The sequence below is a fragment of the Taudactylus pleione genome, unplaced genomic scaffold (assembly GCF_031769625.1).
Source record: "Taudactylus pleione unplaced genomic scaffold, aTauple2 ptg000136l, whole genome shotgun sequence".
Lineage (NCBI taxonomy): Eukaryota > Metazoa > Chordata > Amphibia > Anura > Myobatrachidae > Taudactylus > Taudactylus pleione.
This window is the reverse complement of record NW_028284538.1, coordinates 27293-46955: the sequence shown is the minus strand read 5'-3', so window position 1 is coordinate 46955 and position 19663 is coordinate 27293. Positions and strand designations below refer to the sequence as shown.

The window sequence follows — 19663 nt, the reverse complement described above, 5'->3', positions numbered from 1 at the left end:
GTGATAAAAATTATAACAAGCAAAGTCTTTACATCATTTTGGGGTACATACAACTGTCTCTATAGTAGCTTTTAGTGTTTTGTGAAACGTTGTAAAATGCTTTTAACTGTTATCTGCAAATACAAAAAACCATCTCACATCAATTCAACACCTCCACATACCTGCCCACCCGCCCAACACCATTTACACCTCCAAATACCTGCCCCACACCATTTCCACCTCCAAATACCTGTCCCACACCATTTACACTTCCACACCTGCCCTGCATCATTTACACCTCCACAAACCTGCCCTGCATCATTTACACCTCCACAAACCTGCCCTGCATCATTTACACCTCCACATACCTGTCCCGCATCATTTACAGCTCCACATACCTGTCCCGCATGATTTACACCTCCACATACCTGTCCCACATCATTTACATCTCCACATACCTGTCCCGCATCATTTACACCTCCACATACCTGTCCTGCATCATTTACATCTCCACATACCTGTCCCACATCATTTACACCTCCACATACCTGTCCCACATCATTTACACCTCCAAATACCTGCCCCACACCATTTACATCTCCACATACCTGTCCCACATCATTTACACCTCCACATACCTGTCCCACATCATTTACACCTCCACATACCTGTCCCACATCATTTACACCTCCACATACCTGTCCCACATCATTTACACCTCCAAATACCTGCCCCACACCATTTACATCTCCACATACCTGTCCCACATCATTTACACCTCCACATACCTGTCCCACATCATTTACACCTCCACATACCTGTCCCACATCATTTACACCTCCAAATACCTGCCCCACACCATTTACATCTCCACACCTGCCCTGCATCATTTACACCTCCACATACCTGTCCCCCCACATAATTTACACCTCCACATACCTGTCCCACATAATTTACACCTCCACATACCTGTCCCACATCATTTACACCTCCACGTACCTGTCCTGCATCATTTACATCTCCACATACCTGTCCCACATCATTTACACCTCCACATACCTGTCCTGCATCATTTATACCTCCACATACCTGTCTCACATCATTTACACCTCCACATACCTGTCCTACATCATTTACACCTCCACATACCTGTCCCACATCATTTATACCTCCACATACCTCTCACTTCATCTATACATCCACATACCTGTCGCACATCATTTATACCTCCACATACCTGTCTCACACCAGTTACACCTCCACATACCTGTCTCACATCATTTATACCTCCACATACCTCTCACATCATCTATACATCCACATACCTGTCTCACACTATATATACCTCCACATACCTGTCTCACACCATTTATACCTCCACATACCTGTCTCACACTATATATACCTCCACATACCTGTCTCACACCATTTATACCTCCACATACCTCTCCCACACCATTTATACCTCCATACCTCCATTTACACCTCCACATACTTGTCCCACACCATTTACACATCCACATACCAGTTCCACATCATTTACACCTGCACATACCTGTTCCACATCATTTACACCTCCACATACCTGTCTCACACCAGTTACACCTCCACATACCTGTCTCACACCATTTATACCTCCACATACCTGTCTCAAACCATTTATACCTCCACATACCTGTCTCACACTATATATACCTCCACATACCTGTCTCACACCATTTATACCTCCACATACCTCTCCCACACCATTTATACCTCCATACCTCCATTTACACCTCCACATACTTGTCCCACACCATTTACACCTCCACATACCAGTTCCACATCATTTACACCTCCACATACCTGTTCCACATCATTTACACCTCCACATACCTGTCCCACATCATTTATACCTCCACATACCTGTCTGTCAGGACTTTGACTATTTCAGTACATAAAGATAAACTACACTTACAGGTGTTCATCACATGCAGTGTTCAGAGAGTTAAAGTGATCATCTGTTTCTTAGATGTCGTCAGGTTGTTGGATTCCTTGATTGCTTATTATTCCAAACCTGATTCTATTTGTTTCACATGTTCTGAACTTCCTATGGATCACAGACCTCTAGTATAAAGCCTGTTACTAGCTATGCCTCACTGTCTGTGCAGGTCCTCCTTGGACTCCTGCCACATCCCCGCTGTGTCTGGTGTATGCTGTGGACCTCGCTACATTCCTGCTCATGTTCCGGTTCAAGTTCTGATACAGGTTATCAGCTGCACTACAGAGCTCAGCATTCCCATTGTCTTTCCGTTGTTATCCTGCTCTATTACTGCTATTCCATTGTACGCTACACTATTTGGTTTACGTGTTATAATTGACTCATACGGACGCTGGGGTTACTTCTTCTACAGTTGTCAACTGCACCGTTACAGTCTATTCTCATCGGAACCCCATCACATTGCAGGGCTCAACCATGCTCCAGATTTTCATTACGCCGCAGGGCTCAACCCTGCTCCGGACCTTCATCCTGCCGCTGGGCTCAACCCTGCTCCGGACCTTCATCTTGCTGCAGGGCTCAACCGTGCTCCGGACCTTCATTACGTCGCAGGGCTCAACCCTGCTCCGGACCTTCATTACGTCGCAGTGCTCAACCCTGCTCCGGACCTTCATCACGTCGCAGGGCTCAACCCTGCTCCGGACCTTCATTACGCCGCAGGGCTCAACCCTGCTCCAGACCTTCATCACATCGCAGGGCTCAACCAAGTTCCGGACCCTCATCACGTCTCAGGGCTCAACCCGGTTCGGGACCCTCATCACGTCTCAGGGCTTAACCATGTTCTGGACCCTCATCACGTCTCAGGTCTCAACCCTGTTCCAGATCTTCATTACATCTTAGGGCTCAACCCAGTTCCGGACCTCCATCACGATACAGGGCTCAACCCTGTTATTGGCCTCCATTCTATCCTGAGGCCCCAGCCTCGTTTCGGACTCGGGGTTTCACCCCACACCAGTTCAGTGTGTACTTTGAACTTTGTTTCTCACAGGGGCATACCCCTGCACCTGTTAGTGCATGTCATGAACTTTGTGTTATTGAGATTTAATGTGGAACTTTGCCATACAATTTTTGTTCTTGAATAAATTCTATTAACTTTTATTTTGTGCTAGTGATATTTCATGAAAAGGTCATTCCTAAAACCACCTCAGTTCATACTACCTAGTAAGCCTGACTCTTCCCAGGAGTCTCAAGTGTCTGTAGCCGTGACACTGTCTCACACCATTTATACCTCCACATACCTCTCCCACACATTTACACCTCCACATACCTTTCTCACACCATTTATACCTCCACATACCTGTCTCACACCATTTATACCTCCACATACCTGTCTCACATCATTTATACCTCCACATACTTGTCTCACATCATTTATACCTCCACATACCTGTCTCACACCATTTATACCTCCACATACCTCTCCCACACCATTTATACCTCCAAATACCTGTACCACATCATTTACACCTCCACATACCTGTTCAACTTCATTTACACCGCCACATACCTGTCCCACATAATTTATGCCTCCACATACTTGTCCCACACCATTTATACCTCCACATACCTGCTCCCCATAATTTTCACCACCACATACCTGTCCCCCATCATTTACACCTTCACAGTACTGTCCAACTTCATTTACACCTCCACATACCTGTCCCACATCATTTACACCTCCACATACCTGTCCCACATAATTTACACCTCCACATACCTATCCCACATCATTTACACCTCCACATACCTGTCCCACATAATTTACACCTCCACATACCTGTCCCCCATCATTTACATCACCACATACCTGTGCCACATCACTTACACCTCCACATACCTGTCCCCCATCATTTACATCACCACATACATGTGCCACATCATTTACACCTCCACATACCTGTCCCACATCATTTACACCTCCACGTACCTGTCCACATCATTTACACCTCCACATACCTGTCCCACATAGTTTATACCTCCACATATCTGTCTAACATCATTTACACCTCCACATACCTGTCCCACATTATTTACACCCATTATTGAGCTTTTTAGAGAAAACTGACATGTCTTTATTGGCCAAATTATGCTTTTTAAACTCCTCCAAGTGCATGATTATTCATTGGGAGGGGTGTCACCAGATTTTCCCTATCTTTTTTTCCTGCTCAGGGGGTGCGCACAAATAAACGTGAATTTCCTCTGAAATCTCAATGCGAGTTTGGAATTGAATTGCATATGGAATTTGCAGTGCAAGTTTGTTGTGACAATGGCTCGCAGGACAATGGCTTGGAGCCCTCCCAGCATGCCCCGCGGCCGCCGCTTCACTCTGCGCATGCGCAGATCGACTCCCGGGTCATGAACCCGGGAGTCCACGAGCAGAGCAGATCGCAATGGACAGCTCTTATCGGAAGAGCTGTCCTGTGCTGTACTGATCACATATGTTAGTGCATATGCGATCAGTACGAATGCGGTGACTCAAGGGCGTATCTACTCATTGGCCAGGATGGCACTTGCCAGGGGCGCCAACCAAAGGGGGAGCGCCGTCCGGCAGTGCCACTAGCAGCCAAGGGATGGACTAGTCCCCCGGCCCCACAAGTGTAGGGCAGACCGCAATGAGAGCCAGGCAAATGAGAGTCAGACAGACTCTCATTTGCTGCTGCATCGTCCGCGAAGTGAGCCGGCTGGAGTTCACTCATGAGCTCCATCTTCCGGCTTCCCCCCGCAGCATGTGATGGGAGAGACGTCATGACGTCTTTCCCATGCAAGAGAAAAGCGGGCCGGGACTCAGGACCTCATTCAGAGTCGGTCGAAGCGGCCGCACGGTCGTACGCAGCCGATGTTCGCTGATCTGCGCATGCGTACAGTTCGCAATGCGCGTGCGCAAACTAGCGGCTACGATCAGAAATTTCTCTCTCCTTGAACACAGCCAGGTCGGTAGTTTGAGTGACAGATTGCGGCGTTTGTGGGTGGTAACATGGGAAGGTGCTTGAAAACGGGGGTGTGGAGATCCGAACGCAGGCGTGCCTCATTATGCGAACGGCGTTTTAAGGGAGTGCATAATTAACAAAGTAGTGTCATGGCACACGTGACAGGGGAGGTTTTACACTGACATGATCGTAGAGCTTAAGAGAGGGTAAGGTCAACCTTTAGCTCTACGGCCAGTTCCGATGGTATACGATGCTCGCGATTAATCCTTATGTAGCCGGAGATGACGTGTTATGCGTACGAGATGTGGACGTATTTTTAGCGATCCGAACGCATCCACCCCTTAGTCGGCCAGCTAACGATCCGACCTTAGGGACGCAACATGCGTGTGCATCATTTGCATATCCGGCCCCTTTTTCTATACGACCGTGCGGCCGCCTCGACCGACTCTGAATGAAGTCCTCAGAGTGGACAGCGGTGGTCGCGTCAGGAGCGGGGATCAGGTAAGTTGTATCTTTTTTCCTTTGTGGTGTGTGTAAGCCTGGCACAGCAGGGGAGGGGACTGAAATAGGGGGTGGCCACTACTGGGGGCACTTTATGGGGGGGTGCCCGCTACTGGGGGCACTGTATAGGGGTGGCCACTACTGGGGGCACTGTATAGGGGTGGCCACTACTGGGGGAAATTTAGGGGGGGTGCCCACTACTGGGGGCACTGTATAGGGAGGGCTACTGGGGGCACTGTATAGGGGGGACTACTACTGGGGGCACTGTATAGGGGGGACTACTACTGGGGACTATTACTGGTGGCACTGTATAGGGGAGGGCTACTACTGGGGTCAATGCAGCATAGGGGGGACTACTACTGGGTGCACTATATAGGGGGGACTACTACTGAGGTCTACTACTGGGGGCACTGTATAGGGGGGACTTCTACTGGGGGCAATGCAGCATTGGGGGGACTACTACTGGGGGCACTGTATAGGGGGGGTTACCACTGGGGGAAATGCAGCATTGGGGGGACTACTACTGGGGCACTATACAGGGGGGACTACTACTGGGGGCACTGTATAGGGGGACTACTACTGGGGGCAAATGCCGCATGAGGGACTACTACGGGTGGGCACTGTATAGGGGGGACTACTACTGAGGGGCAATGCAGCATAGGGGGGATTACTACTGGGGGCATTGTATAGGGGGGACTACTACTGGGGGCAATGCAGCATAGGGGGGATTACTACTGGGGGCACTGTATAGGGGGGACTACTACTGGGGGCAATGCAGCATAGGGGGCATTACTACTGGGGGCACTGCATAGGGGGGACTACTGCTGGGGGCACTGTATAGGGGGGACTTCTACTGGGGGCAATGCAGCATTAGGGGACTACTACTGGGGGCACTGTATAGGGGGGAATACCACTGGTGGAAATGCAGCATTGGGGGGACTACAACTGGAGGCACTGTACAGGGGGGACTACTACTGGGGGCACTGTATAGGGGGACTACTACTGGGGGCAAAGGCTGCATGGGGGACTACTACGGGGGGCACTGTATAGGGGGGACTACTACTGACGGGCAATGCAGCATAGGGGGGATTACTACTGGGGGCACTGTATAGGGGGGGACTACTACTGGGGGCAAGGCAGCATAGGGGGGATTACTACTTTGGGCACTGCATAGGGGGGAACCAGTCCATTACATTGCCAGGGGCGTTTGGATCCCTAGATACACCCCTGCGGTGACTGGCAGTAAGTACCACACTATGTTAGTGCATCCCGCCCTGTGTGTGATATTTTCGCCTATCACAGGAATGTCAGAAATCAGCTTGCGATAAAGCTCTGAACCTGCGAATCCCCTCCGCACACTTATCACAATGGTTTTCGCAAAAAATACAGTAAGAAGGTGTCCATGCATATGCTGCTGGCTCACCAAACCCACCACCATGGTCAACACCCCCCTTGTCCCCTTATCCACTCCCCCTGTTCAGTTTACACTTACCTGCCGGGTGATCAGTGCTTCAGTGAGGTCCTCTGGGTCTCTGGTCAGTTGCTCTCCGGACTCCTGCACTGTGACCCCAGTCAGCTGCTTTATGCTGAAAACTGAGATGCTGGCATAGAGAGGCTGACCGGGATCACCATGCAGGAGCCCCGGAGACCAGCTGACTGGAGCTCCAGAGGACCTCATCGATCACGGGTACTTGGATGCAGGTGTTTGTTTTTCTTTAACTATTTTTTTTTATTTTTGTATTCGTTTGTTAAACAAAGTTAGCAATACATGAAATTTAAAGATAGTCATAGTGTAAAGTATAGGTATAAAATACATCAAAAACAAACAATCACAAACATTTGTCTGACAGAAATAAAATAGATTGCTTAAGAGATGGAGTGTCTTTAACTATTTTTTTTAAGTGATCAGCTTATGAACTATTTAGACCACAAAGCTAGAGGCCGGCTACCAGCTCTGCTTGGGCCAGATGTACTAAGCTCTGAAAAGTGATAAATTGGAGAGTGATAAACTACCAGCCAATCAGCTGCTAACTGTCATTTTTCAAACACCGCCTGTGGCATCAGCAGAGCATAAGTCGGGGAACAAGGGGAAAGCGCTGATAACGCCATCTGAAGATGGCGTTATTATCACAGGGCTTTCCCACTTATTTTTTTATAATTTATTTTTAGTCATTTTCGGGCAGATCTCATTTCCCATTACAAGTATGGGAAATGCGATTTGCATACTAAAATATGCGAATTGAAGGGATTGAAGTAGTGTCACGAAAATTACTCCAATTGCCCTTTAATACATTTATGTGATACTAAAATAATGTGAAATGGGTGTGAAAAAACTCTTTCACATTCTTTTAGTAAAAATAATATTGATAAATTGGGCCCTAAGGGGCCTATTCATTAAACATAAAAAGTCTTTGGAGATAATTAGCTTTAGAACTCTCATGGAGTTCTAGCTAATTATAGGTGGAATTCATCATTCCACCTCTCCATAAGTATCTATTCCGAAAAGCTGTCATTTTTGCGATGACAGCTTTTCGGGAAATAGATACTTTTCCCTGCCTACACTAACTTACCGCATCTGGAAACAGTGCTGCGCATGCGCTGTTACATCTGTAAAACCAGCGCATGCGCAGCACTGCCTACAGATGCGTTAAGTTTCGTACCCCCCTGACCCCCCCCCTCCACCCTCCACCCTCCGCTCACCCCCCTCCCCCCCGACTTACCTGTCCGCGCAGCAGCCTCCGGCTCCGTCCTGCTGGTCGGTTATGTGGTTTCCCAGCAGACCACATGACAGATTAGAAAAAAAAACTTTTTTTTTTTTTTTTACTAAACTTTCTTGTGCTCTGCTGGGGAGCACACATGTCCGACCAACCTCCGGAGCCTGAGGACGGAGCAGAGCGCCGGAGGGACTCGTCGGGGGACCTGCACACGCGGATACAGGTAAGTCGATTCTGCTATTCGCCACCCCACAGTGGCGAATAGTAACTGCATCAAATTCCGAAAATTCATAATTTTCGGAATTTGATGAATACCACAATTTCCACAACCCCATACTAATGTACTAATGTATGGGGAGTGTGGAAATTAACACAGGGGAACTTAGCAAGGAGATATCTGTGATATCTCCTGTGCTAAGTCTGTTCATGAATACCAAAATAACGTTATTTAAGGAAAATGTCCTTAAAAACGTTATTTTAGTGTTGATGAATAGGCCCCTAAGCCCATTGTGATTCATAATAGAAATGTATAAGTATGATTTGTCTTATGACAACCAATGTGCTAATGGGATTGTGGTGAGGATTGAGGAAACAAAAGGTTACTTTAGGAGATGAGTGAGAGAGAGAGTGTATAGTAAGTCATAAGATTATGATGCTGTAAAACAGCAAAACATGGGAAACAAACATACACAATTATATTTCTGGAATATTACACACAGCTTTTTAGACTCATTACACAGACTGACCTGCTGTAGACAGCGCAATAAGGAGGGTGGCCATTGTATAAAGCGATCTAGAGAATAAATGGAGATATATGTAAGCATATTATATTATTAGATAGTATTTTTTTGTCTTTCTATAGCTTTATTTTATCTTTCTATTTTTTTTACAAACTATAGGTTGTTAGTGGGGAATTTATAAACTAAATATACATAAAGCACATATAGATAATATATATAAGTTGAGTGAATAAATCTGTAGAGGACTATTGCATGTGGGAGAACAGTGTTATCTGTAATGCATACTTGTCAACCTTTTACACAGCCCCTAATGATATGTGTGAAAGGAAGGCACAGGTGGGAGTTTCATGTGCCAAGGTGCCATGAATTGTGTCATCACGGATCTGCCGACCACCCCTTCCCTGTGCAATGGTGCAACTTACGGCACTGTGCAGCGGGGTGTGCGACTCGATAACGCAATTCACTGCATCACTGCAAATCTTGGGGAAGTGGGCAGGTCATGGAGGCTGGACTCTCTCTCTCTCTCTCTCTCTCTCTCTCTCTCTCTCAGAGAGAGTCCATAATTCAGGAGTTTCCCAGACATTCCGAGAAAATGTTTGCTAATTTAAAGACAATTATATGTGAATGTCTGCATTTTAAAGTTATTGATCAGAAAAACTAATTTGATAATTCCCATGTTTTAACCTATCACACTGTCCTTAGCTATACCCAGAAGCGTAACTAAGGGGAGGTTGAGCGGGGGGCGTGCCCTGGGCAATGTGTCGGACCTGGAGGCGGTGGGCGGGGAGGGGAGGTTGGGGGACGGAGGAAGAGACGTCGTGATTTCTCTCCCATATTGCACAGTGCGAGGACCGAGAACGGAGCTGTCGGATGGCAGCGGGCACAGGAGTGGGGCTTCAGGTAAGTATAATATTGTGTTGTGTGTGTCTGTGTCTTTATGTGTAAGGGGAACTACTACTAGTGGCACTGCATAAAAGGCACTACTACTGGGGGCACTGTATAAGGGGCACTACTACTGGGGCACTGTATAAGGGACACTGCATAAGGGGCACTACTACTGGGGGCACTGTATAAGGGACACTGCATAAGGGGCACTACTACTGGGGTCACTGTATAAGGGGCACTACTACTGGGGCACTGTATAAGGGGCACTGCATACTGCGGGCACTGTATAAGGGGCACTACTACAGGGGACACTGTATAAGGAGCACTGCATAAGAGGCACTACTACTGGGGGCATTAGGCTGCATATAGAATGGAAAGGAATGTTCGTGAAACGGTGGCGTGTCAAGTTGACAGACCCCCATTTTTCAGTGTGCAACACGCCCCTTGTGGCATGTAGCCCATGCCCACTTTTTGGTGCACAAAGCTGGGGGGGTGCCATTTTTCATCTTGCCCTGGGCGCCAAAGACCCTAGTTACGCCACTGGCTATACCCCAAAAGTGTCAGGCTTTCTTGAGTATTTTCACCATAAAAAAACATTATAGGTGGTATAACACTGGACAAAAAAGGACAGACTGTATTACAGGATTGCTACTCACATGGCAATAAATCGCGTCACCGCAGTTCCAAGGCGATCAAAAATGTAACCACATTGAAGGGCCATAAAACTGTTTGCGAAAGAAGCCACGGTGAATATGATTGAGAATTGTTCATCCTGAGCAGGACAGTCTATTAAAAAAAAAAGCACAGCTGGGATGTTATCCGGCTAAAAGGTCTTTGTTCAGGATACCAATTTTGCAGGAGCACTATTATTCACAATTAGTCACCGTTATCACATTAAATAACATACTAGCTTTATATTGACTGGGCCTTTATATATTCCTGGTGCTTTGTGCTCCATTTGTTCAACCTTGACTCTGCAAAAATATGCCCCAGTACAGTGGTTCCCAAACCTTTTTCATTCATTGTACCATAGAGCACAGGTACTCAAACTCAGTCCTCAGGGCCCCCAAACAGTGCATGTTTTCCATGTCTCCACACTGAATCAAGTGAAATAATTAGCTCCACCTGTGGACCTTTTAAAATGTGTCATTGAGTAATGATTACACCTGTGCACCTGCTGGGTGACCTGGAAAATGTGACCTGTGTGGGGGTCCCGAGGACCGAGTTTGAGATACCATTGAGTATCAGCATTTTTTTTTTCACCAGTAGTAGGCCAAAAGGTTCTTAGTTCAGTTATTTGGTGGTAGACAAGGTTGAGATTCTATTTGTCCACATATTTTGTAATTGGCAGCCACCAGCTCTAGTTTTGCCTATCACACTGACCATAAATAATTTCATTTGGTCTTAGATCACAATCCCATGGAACCCCTGCAAGTGTCCCGCTGCACGCCAGTGTTGCAACCACTGCCCCAGTATGTTTTCTAACATGAATCATGTTTGTTTACCATCTAATAGTGGAAAGTTGGTACTTGGTACCTAGAATAGCACCCTGCAGCCAGAATATATGCAGCAGTCCTTAGGACGCTTCAAACAGCTTCCCTTACAGCTCCGCGGAGCATTCTCAGGATGCTTCGGGCATTGCTGTACTCACTGGTGATTGTGGCCCTGCCCCCGTGTGACATCATTCCCCACCCCTGCCCTAGTATGTCTTCTGGGATTCAATGTTACCACTTTGTGAAGTTTTCGTCCAAATCCATCTAGTGCAAGGCCCAGAACAGGCTCCCCAGGTCAAAATTCTACCCAGCGTGCACCAATGGGATGTCTGACCAGGACCCTATCCCCCCTAAAACCTGGCCAGGATCCAACTGGACCACCTCGCGTTGGTTTCATCTCAATCTGTGCAGGGGTATCCGAATACATAGCCGGACAGGCAAACAAACAAACAAAAAGACCAATGTTTTATATATACAGCAAGATTAAAAAAAGCGTAATATATTATATTTTATTGTTGTAACATATACAGTATAACAACATACAATTTAAAAGGCATAAAACATAAAAACAGTGTTTATTAAAAATGGTTCTGTCATTTAGGCATACCTGAGTTTATGTTAGCAGTGGCGTCCCTCACCCGGTGTGGGGAGGGTTGTGACACCCAGTGTGGGAAGGTAAAAAGTGGGCATGGCCTCGTGGGTAGGGGGCATGGCCTACCTTCCCAAACCCCCGTTTTAGTCACTCTGGGGGTCCCGGAGATGCGGACTGCCCCGTGGACCAGTCTGTGTGCAGTGCCGGCTCCCTCGCTATGTCAGAAGCCAAGTGCTGCACGTAATGCTACAGTGCTGCACCCAGCTCCTGTCACCGATGAGGAATCGGCACTTTGGTGTCATGCCTCGGCAGCTAACACCTGGCCCACACCCCCCTTGTGACGCCACTGATGTTAGTAATACCTAATAAAATCCTCTATTTGCAGTAATTATAGCAATACATTCACACATAGGGCCTGAATCACTAAGGATCGCTATTGTGTTCGCAGCTTCAAATTTGCACGGAACGCAGCTCCGAATGTATGCTAATGTCTGCCACATCCCAGTTGGTATAGAAATGCCCACGGACAGACACTCCTGCATTTCTTCGACCACTCCCCCGTCACCACCCCCAAACGCTCACAGCATGTTAATCACTCTGCGACGGATTCCTCTGTGAGTGCGATCGCAGCGCACGTGCAGTGCGGCTTATATGCATGCACAGTTGTGAACAATCGACCGATGCGCGTACGTAAATGCAATTGTGTACACTGCTGAATGAGGCCCATAATGTGCTTGATGACAATAAAATAGCTATAAATACTACTAATACAAATAATAATAGTAACAAATAATAATAATAAACAAGTAAATTAAAATATATAAATTAGATATAGCAAAAGAAACAGAGTGAAAGTAAACATAGCAGTAAAATAACAATAAATAAGAATAATGTTGATATGTTGCCATAGAAATAACAGGTAAAGCTCTACAAACTGGAAAAATACAAATAAAGCAGCACTCAGGGAGCGGCATGCATCAAGCCCAAAATGCCGTCAAAACTCTGAAAACTGCATTTTTTGGAAGTTTAACCGTGTTTCCCATATCCACCAAGTTCCAGAAGGCAAAACCTTCTGGAGCTTGTAACCCATAGGCAAAGCCATCTATAGATGGCATTGTCTAATAGAAGCCTATAGCTTGTTTCCATATTCTCCAAGAGGGATCCAATAAGATCCCTCCCAGGGACCCCCGCAGCTTGCTGGCGGCTGCGCATGCACAGAAGGACTCCGGGGTCATAAACCCGGAAGTTCTCACAATGCAACGGACAGCTCTTATTGGTAGAGTTTGCAGTTTAATCGCAAAACTACATGCATACAGCATTACTAAACTCCACTATGCATGCGGTAAGTGGCGGCATGTTTCGCATTCAAAATGTCATGATTGATACATCCTGCCCTGGGTCTTAAACAAATGAAGAAGTGCATATTACAGTTTTTATGACCGATCAGAACACAAAAATGGACAGTCACATGTACTAAACAAACAAATTTGATTTAGGATTAGGAGTTTAAATTTAAGAGATATATTTACTAAAGTTCGATATTAAATCAATCAACATCGATGTTGTGTTTCTGTGGCTAAATCACACATTTACTAACAGACAACCTTTGTTTTTTTGTTATTTAAGTGTTCGTAAATTTGCAATTTAGACTAAGAAACACATTGATGTTGATAGATTTAGATCGATTTAAAATCGCTTAAAATAAACCTTTAGTGAATATACCCTAGGTGTTTAGAAGGGATCAGTATGATTTACCTAAGTCCGGTGGTTCAAATCCCGACGCCAGTGAAGATCCCGACAAGATAAGTAAATTAACTATTTCTAACCATCCCCCCCCCCAAACCCTAACCCTCCTTTAGGGGTGCCTAACCCTAACCTCCCCCCCCTAGTGCCTAACCCTAACCTCCCCCCTGTAGGTGCCTAAACCTAACCCCCTTCCCCGCAGCCTAAGCCTAAACCTAACCCTCCCCGGGGGGTGCCTAACCCTAACCTCCCCTCAGGGGATGCCTAATCCTAACCCCCCCTTCCCCTAGCCTAACCCTCCCGGGGGGGTGCCTAACCCTAAATTGTCCCCCGGGAGCCCTAATCTAACCCTCCTCCCACCCCGCAGCTGTCGGCACCCGGCTTACCTTCGTTCGGTATGCCGGGCGTCGGGCCCCTGGCACAGGGATAATGATAGGCGTTGGGATTTCGACGCCTATCATTAGACCCCTGCCAGGATTTGACTGTCGGGAAGCTGGCGGTCGGCAATTCGACCGTCGGCTTCCTAACTACATCCTGTATAGAATGGCCGTGAACTATATTTCAAAAATTAATTAATTATAGAGTAAATGGACTTGGTGTAAAATTACAGTATGTAGTGAAAATACGGAGGAACAAAGCTATATAAATATCATAATAAATCACTGTCTCCGAAATCTGTCTACCAGAAAATCAGGGGAATGCGTTCCATGACTATGGACAGATACGTATTACTATTGCAAGTTTCACTAGATGGAATACACAATGTTACTGTAGCTCAAACACAAGCCTCCTCCTAATTCTGTGCTTTCTGCAAATGTAAAATTAGTCAATAACTAAGGAATAAAATATGTTTGTGTGTTTGAAGCTCAGGAAACACCATATAGCAGAGGTTCCCAAACTGTCATTACAGTCAGGATTTAAGGATATCCATGCTTGAGTCCAGATGGTTAAATCAAATTGACTGTGTTACTAATTAAGTAAGTCACCCATGCTAAAACATGGATATCCTTGAAACATGAACTGTAATTGCGTAGTTTGGGATCCTCTGCCATATTGTTTTCCCCTGTAGGAGGTTTCATATGCAATGTATGGATAAGGAAAACTGCTTTCCTTATGGTCACAATCTTTTTTTACTAAGTTTCAAAAATGCATTTTTTTCTTTTTGTGAAATGTTTTAATAGATAAATTGCACAATTATAATTATAGGCTTTGTGCTTCTGAAGCAGAAAAATTTGCCCTGACAGAGGTTTACTACCATAGTGATGAGAGAGCTGTGTAGCCCTCACTTAGAAAAAAACAATGGGCCTGATTCAGAGCCGCTCGTAAGCGGCCGCTCGTTCGTTCCAAGCGATGTTTGCACAACTGCGCATGCGTACGGATCGTAATACGCATGCGCGAACCAGTCAGTGCGGCCGAAAATCGTTTCTTCGCTAAAAAGCGAATGCCTGCTATTTTGAGTGACATGAGGAGGCGTATGTGGGTGGTAACAGGGGAAGGTGCTTGAAAACGGGGAGTGGAGATCCGAACGCAGGCGTGCTTAAAGGTCAAAACGGGCATTTTATGGGTGTGCATAATTAATACAGCAGCGTCATTGACCACGTCACTGGGTTATTTTATAGTCAGAACTGCTCGCAAGATTGCGGTAGGAAAAACCAACCACAAGAATAGCGATCAGTTCATACGCTGGTCGATGTACTCGATTAATCTAATAAATAGCAGACATGACGTAGGATGCGAGCGGCCAGGGGGCGTAGTTTTCCAAAAAACGACCGCATGTTTGGTTCTCTCGTTCAGACCTAGAGGAGTGAACAGACCGCAAAGAGCGAACGGTTCATTTGAATAGCCACCCCTTTTTGCTGAACGAGCGAGCGCAAATAGCGTCCGGCTCTGAATGAGGTCCTATATTCCAATGGGTGCTCAAACCAGATCGGAGGGGGGGATTTATAACACCACCTAAGTAGGACAAGTGCAGGGTTTCCATTAGCATCCAGCAATACTCTAGTTATCATTTATCAAGTACATTCTATAAAATGATAGCTAGGATCTGATTGGTTGCTATAGGGAATACCTCCTCTTGCCTGTTTAGATGGCTGGATAAATCTCGCCCCAAGGGGTCTTAGTTTGCAGATTTCAGTACTCACCAACAGTAGAATTACTAGTTTCATTTCTAACGTCTGGGCACAGGTCCTGAAAATACTTTTCGTCCTTTAGCACAAACACGAGGGATGCCCATCCAAAGCTGACCCCCGCAAAGCAGATGCATTCTATAAACCCCGTGACCAGGGACAGCACATGCTGGCAACGCATCTCTGCGGAGTGGATAGACATGTTAGCAGGACAAATAAAACACAGGAGATGTTTTGAACTCGATAGACTGAAAACACAGAACAAATCCATGAGGAGTATATGATAAATACATTGATAGGTGGATGCTAGGCAAATATAAAGAACAATATAAATAATAATAAAAAATAAATAATGTAACTAAAAGGGATAATAACAAGACCTGTTCAGCAAATCAACCGGTACTTCCTCGCACAGTTCTTCCAGGGCTTAAAAAAAGCAAAAATTAAAAAGAAATGAATATTTGTACCCCAAATGCATGTGTTCAATTAATGTTTAAATTAAACTACCGTATACCTTGCAGTTTATTTCAAGCAAAGGGAAACATTTTCTGTTTACTGATTCTTACTTATTATAATGAATAAAAAATAACTTGTTCATACACGTCTGCTCATATACAGTATATAACAATGTTAACGAACAATATTAAAGATTAATACAAATCTGTTATAGAAAATAATGCTAGATACATGCACATATAAAATGAACACGCACAAAAATACAGTATAATAATATGTCAGTTAATGAATCATACAAGAGTTTCTAGTATTTCCTCTGTGTATTGCTGTTTGAAGTTCCCATTACTCAGTGTTTAAGTATGTATTAAAGTTATTGCACTTTCTCTGCCAATCACTCGTCCCACTACCCCTTTTTGCTTAAGCCAGTACTTTCTCTTACCACTCTTGTTTTTTTTCTGGTACTATTTGTTTCGTCTTGCTTTTATTAACTATATTTTGCTGATCTCAAGGTTTTTTTTTTATCATGTTCACGGGACAGGAGAGAATGTGATAATTTGTGTAATGAGCACATCTGTCACACAAATCTGTTTCCTTCCTGTTTCACACAGCTGCTCCACCTACTGTACATCCACTTGTTACATCATTTTCTTTAAAACACACCATCAAAATCTCTAAGCGGCAAATACAATTCTAATTACACGGTGCACTAGCTGCAGTGAAGGTGGAACAAAACCTGAAAAACATGTTTGTTTCCAGGCATCATTTACTATTCCTATCACCCTAGGCATACATTTGTAGTGCATCTCCACCCACCACCAATACAAAAGAAACTCCTAAAGTATCACAACATCAACCATTATAGAGATCTACATACAATACAGGGAGCATCCCAGAGACCTGTGAGCATGCCAGAGACTCCCATACTATACAGAGAGCATTACAGTGACCTCCATGCACTACAGAGAGCATTCCAGAAAACCCTATACAATACAGAGTGCATACCAGAGACTGCCATATGACACAGAGGACATTCCAGGGATTTTTATACAATGCAGAGAGCATTTCACACAACATTACACAATATTTATTTACACTTACCCATTCCGAACATTATTAAGCACCCATGTTACATCAATAAATACAAGCACAATAACACCCTACATCAATATTTTCCCCAAAACGTGTACACACGCACGCATGCACGCACGTACGCACGCAATCAATCCCCTCTGCATTACATCAAGATTTCCACCTATATTTCATCAAAATTCCAACAATCAGCAATACAAATACGGTTGGACTGGTCACTTGAATTATACATTGTTACTCTATTAGAAAGTCAGTTACCTGGTGAAGCAGGACCACTGATGAACATGGATGCTTGGTTCACTTCTATAGAAACTACACCATAATTCGCCCTCCTGCCAATCAAAGTGGGTGGCCATGACACAACCCTGTCCTCTTGATGACTGTGGGATTTAACATAATGAAAACAGTTCCTGCCAGTGATTGGAATGGAATTGTAGCGCTGAATTTATTCAGTAACTTACAGTGAAGTTATTCTAGTGGTAAGAGCTCAGATAGTTGAACCGTTGATAGGGAAATATACAGCACTCATTCAATAATATGCATAGTGGTGCTGGGTCCAGATAGTGGCATCCCTCCCTCTTGTGACACCTGGTGTGAGTAGGGGCGGTCAGGGATGTAGTACGCCTGGCAAAGCAAAAGGGGGAGTGTCCCCGTGGGTAGAGGGTGTGGCCTCACAGCTTGAACCCTCCCATTTTAGTCACTCTGGGGGTCCGGGAGATGCGGATTACCGCCAGGGACCCATCTGTTTGCAGTGCCAGCTCCCTCCCTGTGTCAGGAGCCGAGTGCTGCACGTAATGCTACAGTGCAGCACCCGACTCCTCACCCCTTGGCAGGTGACATCCGGGTGTGACCCGCACCCCCCTTGTGACGCCACTGGGTCCAGAATCTTATGCACACTAACTTCCTCTAGAATAGAAAAAAAGAAAAGAGACCAACACTCACGTTTAGATGAAGTATTTAGTCACATGAGCATTAGAGATCAGTCATGCAATGATAATATATCAGCAGGAGCCCGATGTCCGTTTCAACTGATAAGACTCAGTTTTCCTCAGCCTCAGTTTTAATAGACATCAGGCTCCTGCACCGCTATATTATCAGTGCATGACTTATCTCTGATGTTCATGTAAATAAATACTTTGCATCGTGCCGCTATAACTCTCCCTGCTTCACCTCTTTACCGAGCCAGGAGGCGCAGCTGCTCAGCTGGGGTGTGATGCCAGGCCAGCCCATCTGGCCATCTGCCCTTCTGGCATTTGCCATCTGCCCTTCTTGCATTTGACCATGCTTATGTCCCCCCAAATGCATATTTTATGCCCAAGCAAAAAGAGAGCACCAATGAGTGTAAGAGGAGCATCTACAAACAGCCAATCACAATTGATTTAATTTTCTAGTGCCAACCACACTCATCATCATCACCTGACTACTCGCAAACGATACAACTTTCCCAAGCATATATTCATCTCTAACCAGATCTGCTAGCCCTTACTGTTTTTGCCTTCATTAGATTTTCCTGTTCCTCCCAACCAAATGCAGGCCCTTGGAGGCAGGCGTAAGTGGAAAAATGATGGAAACCAGAAGGGGCATTTGCACAATGTTTTGAGCACAATGCGGAGCAAATGCACACAAGTTATATTATTCAACTGGCGTAATACTTTGCATCAGCACCTTTGTCTGCATTTCAAATCCCATTTTTTTTTGAGAATCTGGCTACTGTATGTTTTAATGAGTTTTAGTGCCAACAAAATTATTACCGCTATTGTTACCGAATGTTTCTATTGGGCCTCTAGTGATCTTGCAACATAAAGAAAAAGCAAAATGCCATAAACGGGCTATTCTGCTGTAAAATATATTGCACTATTCTGTTTTTTGGGGAACTAGAATACTAATTGTAAAAATTGTTGTTTTTTTGAGGGGAGAGTAGTCTTAATTTTCAAAGTTTTGCATTATTTTGGTTAAATGATAAATATTATTTTCTATTGCTTCATGTAAATGTAGGCTCCCTGTTCACTGTCGGAACCTGGCATTTTGGCCATGGGGACCTCAGACACATCACCGCAAACCTCCTGTTGCCAGCTCTGCAGATCCCATTCCTGATGCAGGCCACCACCCGGGGACTCGTTACTCAGTGGTATACAGTGAGTTTCTGACCCCTGTCTGACAGGTGCCTTTTTGTGTGAGCTCCACAGCAGCACCAGTTTTCAATTTAGGCCCTGCAATTCTGTCTGGTGCTTTTAGTGGACCCCCTAATACTCTGTAGAGAGGGGTCACATGCTTCCCTTAACCCTTAACCACTTATTCAGCCCTCCTCACTGCGCCCTACAGCAGCCATGGAAAAATATGTAGCCATAACTCCAAGGGGACCCAGAGGCTCACAATTGAG

General features: G+C 45.4%; 1 protein-coding gene across 3 annotated transcripts in view; it reads right to left on the bottom strand.

The window, feature by feature from the left end:
• Window positions 1-19663, bottom strand: part of SLC43A3 (solute carrier family 43 member 3) — a 65802-nt gene that overhangs the window by 22637 nt on the left and 23502 nt on the right. For all 3 annotated transcript variants that reach the window (XM_088473465.1, XM_088473466.1, XM_088473467.1), the window contains exons 2-5: window positions 16119-16164; window positions 15754-15921; window positions 10441-10570; window positions 8906-8952 (exon numbers count right to left, since the gene is read on the bottom strand). In XM_088473465.1, coding sequence (XP_088329591.1) covers window positions 8906-8952; window positions 10441-10570; window positions 15754-15919 — 343 coding nt within the window. In that variant the 5' untranslated portion in view covers window positions 15920-15921; window positions 16119-16164. The remainder of the gene's footprint in view (window positions 1-8905; window positions 8953-10440; window positions 10571-15753; window positions 15922-16118; window positions 16165-19663) is intronic.